Source organism: Pipistrellus hanaki, assembly GCF_964339955.1.
Source record: "Pipistrellus hanaki genome assembly, chromosome: 14".
Taxonomy (NCBI): Eukaryota; Metazoa; Chordata; class Mammalia; order Chiroptera; family Vespertilionidae; genus Pipistrellus; species Pipistrellus hanaki.
The window spans coordinates 35,761,783-35,775,709 of record NC_140516.1 but is presented as its reverse complement, the minus strand read 5'-3'; the positions used below and the strand labels follow the sequence as shown (position 1 = coordinate 35,775,709).

General features: G+C 54.9%; 1 protein-coding gene across 2 annotated transcripts in view; it reads left to right on the top strand.

Annotated features, from left to right (window-relative positions):
* The window catches only part of SLIT1 (slit guidance ligand 1), a 140,425-nt gene that overhangs the window by 9,612 nt on the left and 116,886 nt on the right, over positions 1 to 13,927 (top strand). For both annotated transcript variants that reach the window (XR_014796751.1, XM_084903500.1), the window contains exons 2-3: positions 9,105 to 9,176; positions 11,508 to 11,579. Coding sequence is in view for 1 of the 2 variants with exons in the window: in XM_084903500.1 (XP_084759626.1) it covers positions 9,105 to 9,176; positions 11,508 to 11,579 (144 nt within the window). In the remaining variant the exon portion in view is untranslated. The remainder of the gene's footprint in view (positions 1 to 9,104; positions 9,177 to 11,507; positions 11,580 to 13,927) is intronic.

Sequence of the window (13,927 nt, the reverse complement as noted above, 5' to 3'; positions counted from 1 at the left end):
ACCTTGGTTGCGGGCACATCCCCAGTTGGGAGTGTGCAGGAGGCAGCCGATCGATGTTTCTCTCTCATCAGTGTTTCTGGCACTCTGTCTCTCTCCCTTCCTCTCTGTAAAAAAAAAAAAAAAATCTATAGCTGAAACCGGTTTGGCTCAGTGGATAGAACGTCGGCCTGCAGACCAAAAGGTCCCAGGTTCGATTCCTGTCAAGGGCATGTACCTTGGTTGTGGGTACATCCCCAGCAGGGGGTGTACAAGAGGCAGCTTATCAATGATTCTCTCTCATTGACGTTTCTAACTCTCTATCCCTCTCTCTTCCTCTCTGTAAAAAAAAAAAAAAATCAATAAAACATATTTTTAAAAAATCAATAAAAATATATATAAAAGAATTACCATATGGTCCAACAAGTCCACTTCTATGTCTACACCCCAAAGAACCGAAAGCAAGGTCTCGAAGGTATCTGCCCACCCATGTTCAAGCAGCATTGTTCACCATGGCTCTAGGGTGGAAGCAACCCAAGTGTCTGCTGACGGATGGACAGAAGGCAGAGTGACATACAATGGCATATCATTCAGCTTCAAAAAGGAAGGGCATTCGGACACATGCTACAGCATGGATGAACCTTGAGGACACGATTCTGAGTGAAGTACACCAGACCCAACAGGACAAGTGCTGTATGCTCCCCCTGGCACCGGCCACCCGGAGGCGTCTAATTCATGGAGACAGAGTGGGTGGCAGCCGCCAGGGGCGGGGGAAGAGAGGGACGAGAGTGAGTGTTTAATTGGCGCAGAGTTTCGGCTTTTCAGGATGAAGAAGTCCTGGAGATCTGTTGTACCACAATGCGGATATACTTAACCCTAAGTGCCCTGTGCACTTAGCCATGATCAAAGCGTGAACTTTATTATGTGCGTTTTTCCACAATTAAATATTAGAGAGAGAAAAGAGAACTGAGCCCTGACATCAGATAGGCCAGGGTTCGAGTCCTGCCTGTTTAACCTGCTTCTATTACGAGGCTCCCGTGAGCGGGCTTGGTTTTAAGAGTACAGGGGTTGCGAGTATTCAAGCCAAGGAAGCGAGAGGTCCCCAGGAGCCAGGGCAGAGCCAGGCGGGCAGCAGATCTGCCCGGTGCGGTCCCCTGATGGCTCAGCCGTCGGCCCTTTGGGCCCTCGCTAGGGTTAGGGCTGCCCAGGCGCTGGGTTGGTGCTGGGCCGGTGGGTCCTGCTAGGGAGTTGGTGGAGCCTCTGGGTCATGACCTGCTGTGGCCTGAGGACGGTGGGGAGGGCTCAGCCGGCTGCCGGGAGCCTGAGTCAGGCCTCAGACGCCGTGTGTCCACAGAAGCCGGGTGTGGTGGGCAGAATTGCTCACTCAGCCCATTTTCACTGTCTATAGTGAACACCTACTGTGTGCCAGGCAGCCTCGCAGGTGCTGGCCGTACAGCAGTGAGCAAAACAGACGGAGCCCTGTCCCCTTACAGCCTGACAGGGAAGACCGGCCTTTAACAAAGAACCTCATATTGAGGTCCTCATGTCTCCAAATCGCAATTGACGCCCCCGCCCCCGGGGGGGAGGCTGGCTTAGCCGAGGGGCATTTAAATGGAGGCCGTGAGCCAGGTGTGTGTGTGTGTGTCGCTGGGCAGGTGAGGGGGAGCGGGGTGTTCCGGGCTGTTCCAGGCTGTGCTGGGCTGAGGGAGCAGCACCGGCAAGGCCCTGAGGCAGGAGGAGGCGGAGGAGCAGAGCAGCCGGAGCCCCGGGCACCGGCATCTTCCTGTGAAAGGCGCTGGAGAAATACCAGCTTTGTAACCTGTGGGCCCTGGAGGTTGTCAGTAACACGGCGGTGTCCTCTGTGAGAGGAGCTTTCATTGGCGGATGTCAGTTTGGGGAGGACATTTCTCACTCAGTGTCTTAGTGCTCTTTTGAAGTGGGGAGAGGGAAACATGGAGGACATGCCCGGTGCAATGCTTTTTGGAACATGCCAGTTTCAGTGGGCGTGTATTCATGCATTTAAGAACCTTCTTCCAGGTGCCACGTGCCGTGGTAGGCCCCAGGGGCACACGATGAAAACAGCAGCGGACAGACTGTGTCCTCAGGGAACTCCTAACCGTACTCAGGGGCTGAGACATCACTCACATGAAATGCCCCAGGTTTGCTCTCCAGAGGAGAGGGCTGGGATGCTCGGTGGGGACAGGAGGTCTGACCGTGTGGAAGGACACGTTGGAGTGAGTTAGGCCAGTGGTCGGCAAACTCATTAGCCAACAGAGCCAAATATCAACAGTACAACGATTGCAATTTCTTTGGAGAGCCGAGAACTGACTTCTGCGCATGGGCCACGAAGTTGCAGTCGCACAGATATTTTGTGGAAGAGCCACACTCAAGGGGCCAAAGAGCCGCATGTGGCTCGAGAGCCGCAGTTTGCCAACCACTGAGTTAGACGAAGAGGAAGGAGGGAGCGTCCCAGGCAGAGGGCGTGGGGAGTCCGGAGGCTCTGCTCCAGGGGGAGCACATCAGAGCTCGGCGCAGGGCAGACCACGTGGCCTTGTTCACGTTAAGATTTTTGTCTTGCTTCCAAGCGCAATGGGGATTCTTTGAAGGGCTTAAGTGGGGAGTGACATGATCAGATTTGCATCTTGAAAAGATCTCTCTGGCAGTGGCTTGGAGAACAGATGGGAGGGGAGCCGGTGGGATTGTGGGGAGCTGGGCAGGGGCTTCGTGGGGCTCCGGGTGCAATGACAGGCGTGGGCACACAGCGGCCGGCCTGCAAGTCGGGGGGTTTGGCCTTGTCTGTGGGCCTAACTGCAGAGGGCAAGTCTCCCTTCCCTCAGTTCTCTGATCCGACTGCACATGCTCAGTGCCGTGGATTTTGCCAGGCTAAGATTTCAAAGGACAGTCTCCCAGCCCAGAGGCCTGGCCCGGTCACAGGCAGAGCCTCGTGTTTATTTTTCGGGGCCAGGATGGGATTTGAAGGGGGATGTTCTGGGACCGCAGTGAAACGGCACCAGGTATGGCTGGAACTCCAGGGCGAGGAATGCCTGTGAGGCGGGTGGGGCCCCAGGACTCCCCGTGAGGGGCCCGCGCTGTTTGTTCCAGCAGTTCTAGGAAATCCGAGGGTTTCTCTTGGTTTATCATAAACACCCAGATGCGGGGAATCAGATCCCTGCTTCCTGAGAGGATTCAAGAAATCCCGTGTGTTTTTGTTTTTTTCCTCCGTCACTTTGCTGCAGAGGATTTTCTCCACAATCTTTTACCACCGAGGTTTTCCTCTCAGGCTTGGACCACACAGGAACTGATGGGAATCAGGGCCACCTGCCACCCCAGTGCACTTCCTCCTGGGGGGCCAAGGATGGGTGCAGACCCATCGCTTTGGGAAGGGAGACCACCACCTCGGGCGTCTTCCCTGCGCCTTGGCATTCTGGGGCCTGAGTAGCTGGCTCCTTCCTATCAGCACCAACCCGAGATGTGCCTGGGGCACCACCTGCCTGGTGCAGCCATAGTCCTTGAGGAAAGCAACAGCAACAGCAGCACAAGTAGTAAAGCTATTGCAGCAGGCAATGTGACACACAGAGCCCTGCTCTTGGTGTTTTAGAATTATTAAGTCATTTACCCTGGCCAGGGTAGCTCAGTTGGTTGGGCATCAGTCCTTGCACCAAAAGGTTGCTGGCTTGATTCTTGGTCACGGCACATGCCTGGGTTGTGGTCCGGATTACCGTTCGGGGACATGCAGGAGGCAGCCAATCGATGCTGTCTCTCACATCAATGTTTCTCTCTCCCCCTCTCCCTTCCTCTCTCTCTAAATATCAAATGAAAAATAAAAGAAGGAATATTATGTAATCTAATCGTCACCGCATCTCAAGCAGGTGGGTACTATTATGGTCCTCATTTTACAGATCTAGAAACGGAGGCACAGAGAAGTTAAGCTCCTTGCCCAACCACATAGACAGTAACGGTGGAGCAGGAATTTGAGGCTGGACTGTGTAGTGCCAAAGCCCAAGCTTTTAGCCACTAAGAATGCACTTTGCGCGGAGACCAGTTTGGCTCAGTGGATAGAGCGTCGACCTTCAGACTGAAAGTTTCCAGGTTCGATTCCGGTCTAGGGCATGTACATTGGCTGTGGGCACATCCTCAGTAGGGGGTGTGCAGGAGGCAGCTGGTCGATGTTTCTAGCTCTCTATCCCTCTCCCTTCCTCTCTGTAAAAAAATCAATAAAACATAAAAAAAAAAAAAAAAAGAATGCACTTTGCTCAGCAGCTGGGAAGCTCCTCTGATCTTGCTGCTTAGGCAGAGTAGATAGCCCCCCCCCCCCCGCCCCGTAAAGTGTTTTGCATATGAGTATACTACCCTGTTTCCCCGAAAATAAGACAGTGTCTTATGTTAATTTTTTCTCCCAAAGTTGCGCTAGGTCTTATTTTCAGGGGATGTCTTAGCTTTCCATGTGCTAGGTCTTATTTTCGGGGAAACACGGGTACTTAAAAATTTTTAATCTGTTTTATTGATCTGAGAGAGAAGGAGAGAGACAGAGAGACAGAGAGACAGAGAGAGAGAGAGAGAGAGAGGGACATCAATGTGAGAGTGACACACATTGGTTGGTTGCCTCTGGCACATGCCCCAGCCAGAAATTGAACCCTAGACCTTCTGGTGCCCAGAATGATGCCCCAACCAACTGAGCAGCACAGCCAGGCAGAGCAGACCGTCTCGTTACAGGGCCCAGTGTTCCCGATCCAAAGCATACAAGTGGCCTCTCAGCTCCATCCAAGGCACAAGCCTCCTGGGGAGAGGTGGGCTGACAGAGCCCATCCACATGCGGCACCATGAGGTTGGGAACGGACATGGTTTTGATCCGGCCCCACCACTTATTAGCTGTGTGGCACCAGGGAGATTACCTCATCAGTCTGAGCCTTAGTTTCCTCATCAGCAAGATGGAGAGAGCATGGCTTACCTCCAGGGAGGTGCAGAGAGGTGAAGCATGCTTGGCATGAGGCTCAAAGCCTGCACACATAGTGCTCAGTAACAAGGGGTGGCAAGAAGCTCGGGATCCAGGGTTCTTCCTGAGAAATGAGGCTGGGAAGTGCCCCAGAGGGCCCCCAGACTCAGCTGGTGTGGTCTTAAGGTCACAGCAGCTTCTCCCATTTTTCCCAGGCAGCTTCCTACGGAGGGGCATCTCCATGGCAACGCACAGGCAACACCTGTTGGAGGAATCAGGTGTTGGAGAAAAATGACCCCCTTGCCTCATTCTGCAGCCTCTGCGGAGGGCTGAGGGGAAGTGGTTGGCCCAGTTTGGAAACTTGATCCTGGCGGCCGCCCTGCTGAGGGGGAGGGGGCCGGCCAGCCCTGGAGGTCATTTTCTCAGCCTCCGTGGTGATAATGCCTCCTAAGCAGCAGCCTCCAGGCTGGGAGTCTGATGAGCCGCAAAGGTTGCCTGCTTTAGGGCTTTCCCCTGAGAGGAGGTGCTCAGCCCAGGGGTTGGAGAGCAGGTTGATGGGGGGAGGCGGAGTTTGCCCTGCTGACTGCACACTGTCCTCTTCTGCCTGCCTGTCCCCAGCCTCCCCTTACCTACGGGTGGAGGGAGGTGCAGGAAGCGAGGAGGGGCCGGAATCAGCTGATGGTGGGCTGAGGAATTTGTCCCGCCATCTGTACAGTGGGCCTTGTTATAAAAGGGTCAGAAGAGAGGCATGTAAATGAGAGCCCTCCTGTGGGAGTATCAGCCTCAGTTTCCCGAATTCCACATTGGTCCTTCCTTGTTCAGACAGGTCTAAGCGTTTGTCTCTGCCTCAGTTTTGCCGTCTGTAAAATGAATAATTGTTGTAGTCAAATGCTTTATAAACCATGGTTGCCATGAAAAGGAATGGATGATTGTAAAACTCATCAGTTTTTTTCATGACTTTTAACTGAGTAATTTCGTTCAGAGGATCGTGAGTCTCCCAAATGCCCACCAAACTTTATGCAGTAGTATTTATCTTTTATTTTTTAAAATATATTTTATTGATTTTTTTACAGAGAGGATAGAGAGTTAGAAACATAAGTGAGAGAGAATCATTGATCAGCTGCCTCCTGCACACCCCCCTACCAGGGATGTGCCACAACCAAGATACATGCCCTTCACGGGAATCGAACCTGGGACCCTTCAGTCCGCAGGCCAACACTCTATCCACTGAGCCAAACCGGTTTCGGCTATACAGTAGTATTTATGATTGAACAACATCAAAAATAGCCCCGGTGTTCTAGTAACAGGGAATCATGGGACACCCCAGGAACTTGATCTGTCCACACGAGTGGACGCTTCACAGCCAGTAAAACCATCAGCAGGCGACAGACAGGCTGTAACATTGTAGGTGTTGATATCATTCATGTTTCACGCACCCTCAGGGCTTCAGAACGCTTTGCAAATGTAAGTCTATGTTGAATTATCTCAACTATATAAAAATTGTATTCAAAGGAAACAGGCATGGGAGAAAATATTCCACAATGTTAATGGGGGTTACTTTTAAGTCATCAGTTTATGTGTGATTATAATTTTCCCTTTATTCTTCAAGATATTAAACCCCCCACCCACAATAATGTGTATGTATTACTCTTATTTTTAATTCTTCAAGAAATTGAGAAAAACACAATAATGTGCATATATTACTCTCATTTTTAAGTGCAATTGCTTGAATATGAATGCCAGCTTATACAAACATATATATATTTTTTAAAGTTCAGACAATGCAGGGAAATATAAAAAAGAAAGTCACCGTAAGTCCCACCATGCAGCCGTTACCGGCATTCATACGGGGCAAACAGCTTCCCGGGAGCTTGTTCTGCGTGTGTTGACGTGCGTGTGAGTTTTTACGTAAGGAGGCTCCTAGGACACAGCGTCTCATAACCCCTTTCCACGTACTGTGTCCGGGACAGCTTTCCCCGCCAGTACGAACTGGTGTGCACCATGTGAAATGGCTGCCTCGGGTTTGGTTTCACGGATGTGCTGCAAGTCAACCAGCCATTGCTCTGTTGATGCCATGTAAGCTCAAGGTTGTGCTCTTAGAGTCCATGCTGACATATATCTTTATAATCGAGAAATTCAAACAACCGAGAACTCCCTATGGTTTTGGGTTTGGGGACGAGGGTTTCAGTAAGGTGGCCCAGGCGTGATGCGGAAGGAGAGATTGGGGTGCAGCACAGGTGAGTCTCAGGGCTGGCCGCTTCAGGGAAGAATATCTGGTTCAATAAAAAAAAAAAAGATCTTTACGTTGAAAAGAGCCCGTCTCACAGGGAGAGGCAGGCTCTGGGCATGGAGGGCGGGAAGTGGCTCCGTCTCGGCTCTCCCCAACGGCCCGTTACCGTGGAGAGGCCTCCAGCCCCCTGAGAGATCCCGTTAGAAAGGAGACGGGAGCAGGGAATGAGTTTTTCCAGCTGCTCCCAGAGATCAAGCGCCCGGCGCAGGGGAAGGGCAGAGAGAGTAATGAGCTGAATGAATTATTGGCTTGTCAGCTCAGGAGGCGGCCTGGCCTGGTAGGAGCCTGGGCTCCGGGATCAGATGGCCCCGCTCAGGCCCCTGCTCTGTCATGTACCAGCTGGTGGCTCGGGGAAGGCACCTCATTTCTTTGTGCCCCTCTTCCCGCCCCTGCAAGATGGGCATGGTAATGCTTTCCAGCCGGCGTGTCGAAACAAAGCACATGCTGCTCTTGGTGGGTACAATTCTAGAACATCGTCTAGTCCGAACACAGTGCCGAACACTTTTAGGAAAGAGAACTTGCTGTTCCTCAGAGCAGCTCGGGCTCGGGCTGGCCACAGTTGGTAAGGGGCGAGACCGAGCTGCAGGGGAACACGGGGTGGTGACAGGTGGTTGCCAAGCACGTACGTGGTGACTATGGCAGGGGTGAGAAAGGAGGGAACACGGTGGCCGTGAACTTGGAGCTCTACAGACTGGGTAGATGCGGAGTGTCAACTAGGTCTGGCGCGAGGCCCGAGGGAGGTTCTGTCGGTGTGTGGCTCAGGGAAGAACTTTCTGGGGAACGGAGCACCTGACTCCTTCAGGGGCCTGTGGTTCTGAGGTGTGCTGGTGAGGTGGCTGGCGAGGTGGGACCAGACAGTCTCTAAAGTGGGCTCTAGGTCCAGGGTGCCCAGGACGTGATTGGGGGAGGCCAAGGAGGAACACAAGGGCCAGAGCCTGGGGTGGTGTGAGGGAAGGAGCCATCGCTTCTGCAGGCCCAGCCCTAGGCTCAGACGGTGGGCTCCCTCCCTTCTTTAGCCCTGCCCTGCTGTCCTTCCCTCCTGTTCTCCCCTCCTGGCTCCCACCCTCCTCCTGCCACAGACTGGCCTCAGGGCAGGCTCCTGCTCAGAGACCTCACTGGCTCCCTGGCTCTCCTCTGCTTCCTCAGACCCTCTGTGATCTGGAACCACATCCCCACCTCCGACTCTGCTTCCCTCGGTCCCTACGCTCAGCCTGTCCCCTCCCCCACCCCATGGATCTGCTGGGTGTTCTGCTTCTTTGGAATATCCGTCTGCTCTGACCCTCCTGCCATGCAGATCTGCTTGGTCCTGTCCGGCTCAGCTTGAGCCCCACCCCCTCAGTTTCTATGGAATGGCACGGCCCACTCGACTCCCCCATTCAGAATACGGACAGCTCACAGGAGCCAGTGCCAGGGGATGATAAAAACTGTGTCCCCGAGGGGGTCCTTTCCAACCACAAGCCTTCGCTCTACCTGCTTATGCCTCACGGAAGCCCTGTGAGATAGACAGTTATTCTCCCCACGTCATAGACGAGGGAACTGGCGTTCAGCAAGGATTCCACCTGAAGAGCGTCTCATTGGCTGATTTTCAAATGCTTCCGTGTGTCAATGTCTCATCTCTTTAGCTAGACTGAGCTCCTTCAGGGCCACGGCCGAGTGCTGGGTGTAGCAGAACTCCCCGCAGGGAGCCTGTGCGATCCTGCTGGTTGGACATCTGCTGCACACAGGCCCCGGCTTGATGGGGCTCCACAGAGACCCGGGGTCCCAGGCTTGTCCGGAAAGCACTTTACTGGTCAGATGTCAGATGTCAGGCTTGGGCCAGGTAGCGGAGGAGCCTGGAGCTGAGCCCCGGGCCTGGGGACCCACCCTGCATGCCTCACCGTTTCCTTCTCCCCTTTCCTCCGCCAGGGAACTCAATGGCAACAACATCACCCGGATCCACAAGAACGACTTCGCGGGCCTCAAGCAGCTGCGGGTGCTGTGAGTATGGGCTGCTGCTCCCGCTCTAACCTCCCTGCTGCCCCTCCCTCAGCAATGGCCTGCGTGTCCCAGGCCGAGCCCCGGCTGTGGGTTGTAGGGTTGTGGGGTTGTAGGCAGGCTGGGCTTCTCCACGGGGAGTCAGTCTTGGGACAGCCTGAGGGTGGTAGGGTGAAAGTGATGGTGAGTCCTGACCCGGAGCAGCCACTGCCTCCAGAGTGGCTGAAAAAATGGGCGTGGCATGGGTAGGCACCGGTGGCGGCTGCCTGGCAGGACCTGGGCTGGGCAGGTGGGGCTGTCTTGTCCACTGGCTGTCTCTCCTGGGGTGAGGGAAGACCAAGGGACCCTGAGGAATCTGTAGGTCTCTGTCTTTGCTCAGGCTGCTGTAACAAAATACTACCGACGGGGTGGCATAAACAACAGACATTTGTTTTCTCACACGCCTGGAGGCAAGAAATCTAAGATCGAGGTGCCATCCGGGTGGTTTGTGGTGGAATCTTCCTGACTAGCTGCTTGCTCTGTCCTCACGTGGCCTTTCCCTGAGTGTGCACAGAGAGAGGTCTCCGTGTCTCTTCTTCTTCTTCTTCTTTTTTTAAAATATACTTTTTTGATTTTTCACAGAGAGGAAGAGAGAGGGATAGAGAGCTAGAACCATCGATGAGAGAGAAACATTGACCAGCTGCCACCTGCACACCCCCCACTGGGGATGTGCCCACAACCAATGTACATGCCCTTGACCGGAATCAAACCTGGGACCCTTCAGTCCGAAGACCGATGCTCTATCCACTGAGCCAAACCGGCTTTGGCCCATGTCTCTTCTTATAAGGACACCCATCCTAGCAGATTAGGGCCCTGCCCTTATAACCTCACTTAACCTCAGTGACCTCCTTGAGGGCCCTGACTCCAACGTAGTTACATTGGGGTTAGGGCTTCCATGCATTAATATCTGGGGGGGGGGGGGGGGGGAGATAGTTTAGTCTATAATAGTCTCCATAGTTCCTTTGAACCTGTGGCCCAGAAAACTCCCCAGCAAGGGGCTATCCCCAGCTTGAGAGGGTAGGTGATTGGGAGCAGCTGAGGACAGAGTCGGTTTCCCTGGGTTGCTTGGCAGTGGCCGGTATGGGAGGTAGTGGGCACGACCCCATTGGGAAAGGAGCCATCAGCCTCACCTCCTTTGTGGTGCCGGGCAGGGGTGAGGAGCCGGGGCGGGTGTGGATCTTTTCATCTCTCCTTCTCCGCTGATCTGGATGCAGAGGCAGCCTGCCAGGTGTGCATCCTGGTGCACTGAACATCAGACAGTCATGGGACCCCTTGTCCCTTATTCCCAGGGCAGTGCAAGGGCCCTGGGGCCTCGGTTCTGTTGGGACGACTTGCTTTGCATTTCGGAGGGTCTTTGGAGGAACTGGGGATCTTGTGGCTGATTTTCTCTGGGGTCACAGCCATCACCCCCTGACCTCTGACCCCATCCCAGGCTCCGGAAATCCCTTTTGAGCCGGAGGAAGCTCCCCTTCCTGCCGGTTTGTCCCCCGCGTCCCCACCCAGGTCTGCAGAGGGAGCCCCTCAGTAGCACAGGCTTCTGGAAGCAAGAGGAGAAAAAGGAGTGGGCGGTGGCGTTCCTGTCTCAGACCTCATCTGAGGTGCATGTGGGGGCATCCAAGCCGCCTGCCGGGCGGGGAGCGGAGAAGGGAAAGTGTGGGGAGAAAGACACGTCTGACAACCTCAAAAATTACCATGCAACAGGCGACCTGCTGGCACAAGCTGCTGTCCGCCAGCTGGACGCTCTGGGCTGTGTGGCACATTGGCAATGAGGAGGTTTGGAGCCCCATGGAACCAGGTGGCTCCGCTGGCAGCAGATGGGCGAGGCAGAGTCAGGGTGCAGGCGGAGGGGGTGTCGTCTGCCAACTGCAGAGTGTGCTGCATGTGTGGGCTCTGCCCAGTTGGCACGGGATCCCCTCCCCCTGCTGCTGGCCCGTTCTGTCCATTCTGCCCCTTGGAAACTCACCCTCTGGGCCAAAGGAGGGTGCGTGTACCTGCAGCTCAGAGTGGCCCCTGCTGCCTGCCGCGGGCCCGGCTGCCCGAGTGTGCCTGGGAGCAGTGGCCTGGTGCTCTGGCGTCCTGTGGCCTCCTGCCCTGCAGGGATCAGCATGGGGCTGGGGCTGGGTGTGCTGAGGAGTCCCTGTCGAGAATTGGCAACATTGAGGAAGTTTTGTGGGCTCAGGCCAGGACTCAGGTCTGCATCTCAGGCACAGCTCCTGTCTCACTCCCTTGTGCCAGCTGTTTCCAGGAGTCCTTGTCCAGCGTCCTATAGCTGTCTCTGTCTCTCTGCTTCTTCAGGCAGCTGATGGAGAACCAGATTGGAGTGGTGGAACGGGGGGCTTTTGACGACATGAAGGAGCTGGAGCGGCTGTAAGTATCCGGGGGTGCGGGCTCAGGAGGGCGGTGGAGGCTGGCTCAGGAGGGCGGTGGAGGCTGGCTCAGGAGGGCGGTGGAGGTGGGTTCAAAGGGCGGTGGAGGCGGGTTCAGAGGGCGGTGGAGGCTGGCTCTAAAGGGACACGAGCAGACTGAACCTGGTGGCAAAGGGGGTATGTGCTCAGGGACAGGACTGCACGCCCGGCCTGCCTCCCGCCCGCAGATAGGAGCCCGGGCAGCTGCAGCGTGGACGTGGTCTCAGCATCATCATGAGATCACAGCAGAGAAAGCTGGAGGCTGTCCTCATCCCACATTCTAGATTCAGCTATTCACTCCTTCCCCCACCCAATGTATTATGGCAGAAAATCCACATATGACAGAGGAAGAGAGATTTCTTCCTATAATCTCATATCCCAGGTGTAAACACTGATCATTGATCATCGATTTGTGTGGCCTTAAGGACGTGTTGGTGTGTGGAGGGCCACCAGGAAGCCCTGGGCCACCTGAGGAGCCATGATTTGGGTGCTCAGGACCACAGCATAGACACTGGAAGGTGGAGACATTTTTGATTTGCATGGTTTGTTCCTTGCAGAGCTTTCAAGTTGGCAAAGGTGTCTTAATCAATTTTTGCATTTCAGATGGGAAGTAATAAAGGAAAAAAAATCATGTGGTGAGTGTGGCGGGGTGGGGTGGGAGGGATTGGCACTCACGTTCAGGGTGGTCACCAACCTAATTAAAAAAAATTTATTGATTGATTAGAGAGAGAGAGAGGAAAAGGAGAGAGAGAGAGAGAGAGCGAGAGAGAGAGAGAGAGAGAGAGAGAGGAAGAGAAACATTGACTTGTTGTTGCATATATGCACTCAGTGATTGACACTTGTATGTGCCCTAACCAGGGATTGAACCCACAACCTTGGTGCATCTGGATGATACTCTAACCCAGTGGTCGACAAACTCATTAGTCAACAGAGCCAAATATCAACATACAACGATTGAAATTTCTTTTGAGAGCCACATTTTTTTTTTTTTTTAATGTTTTATTTATTTTTATTTTTTTTAAATCAATCTTTATTGTTCATATTATTACAAAGGTTCCTCATTTCTTCCCCCCTCCACCAGGTTCCCACCCCACCCTCCGCCCCCTCCCCATCCCCCATTGTCCTCATCCATAGGTGCACAGTTTATGTTCAGTCTCTTCCTCCCTCCCTTTCTCCGATAGTAAATCCCTTTTCAGATAGTAAATCTGTTACTTAGCATTTTCTCATATCAATAATACCTCCACATGCCCAATGATACACTTCACACAAAAGACATTTTCAAATAGGTCAACCAGCCTCATCCAGGCCCCACCCAAGGCACTCACAGATCAACACCCCAGCGCTATACTAACTCAACACATCCAGATCTAAGCCTTCATCACTTGATTCAGCAGACCCTCAAGTTCCCGCAAAAGTTTCCAGCCATGTCTGAGAGGCAGCCATGGGCAGGTACAGGCGAGGAGCGAGCTGTTTCGGGCCTGGCTGCTCCGGGCCTGGCCTCTGTTGCTCTGGTTCGTTCCACAACCAGCTGCTCCGGGTCTGGTCACTGCCGCTCCCGACCTAGTTGCTCTGGACTTGGCTGTTGCTGCTACAGGCCTGGCCGCACCCGACCCGGCTGCTCTGGGACCGGTTGCTCCGGTCCCGGCCGCTCTGAGCCTGGCCGCTCCCAGCCTGGCAGCCGCTGCTCCGGGCCTGGCCGCACCAGACCCGGCTGCTCCGGGCCTGGCCGCTCCCAGCCCGGCAGCTGCTGCTCCTGGCCTGGCCGCACCAGACCCGGCTGCTCCGGGCCTGGCCGCTCCCAGCCCGGCAGCTGCTGCTCCGGGCCTGGCCGCTCCCAGCCTGGCAGCCGCTGCTCCGGGCCTGGCCGCACCAGACCCGGTTGCTCCGGGCCTGGCCGCTCCCAGCCTGGCAGCCGCTGCTCCGGGCCTTGCCGCTCCCAGCCTGGCAGCCGCTGCTCCTGGCCTGGCCGCACCAGACCTGGCTGCTCCGGGCCTGGCCGCTCCCAGCCTGGCAGCCACTGCTCCAGGCCTGGCCGCACCAGACCCGGCTGCTCCGGGCCTGGCCGCTCCCAGCCTGGCAGCCGCTGCTCCTGGCCTGGCCGCTCCTGGCCTGGCCGCTCCTAGCCTGGCAGCCGCTGCTCCTGGCCTGGCCGCACCAGACCCGGCTGCTCCGGGCCTGGCCGCTCCCAGCCTGGCAGCCGCTTCTCCAGGCCTGGCCACTCCCAGCCTGGCAGCCACTGCTCCAGGCCTGAGAGCCACATTTTTTAAACTTAAACTTCTTCTAACACCACTTCTTCAAAATAGACTCACC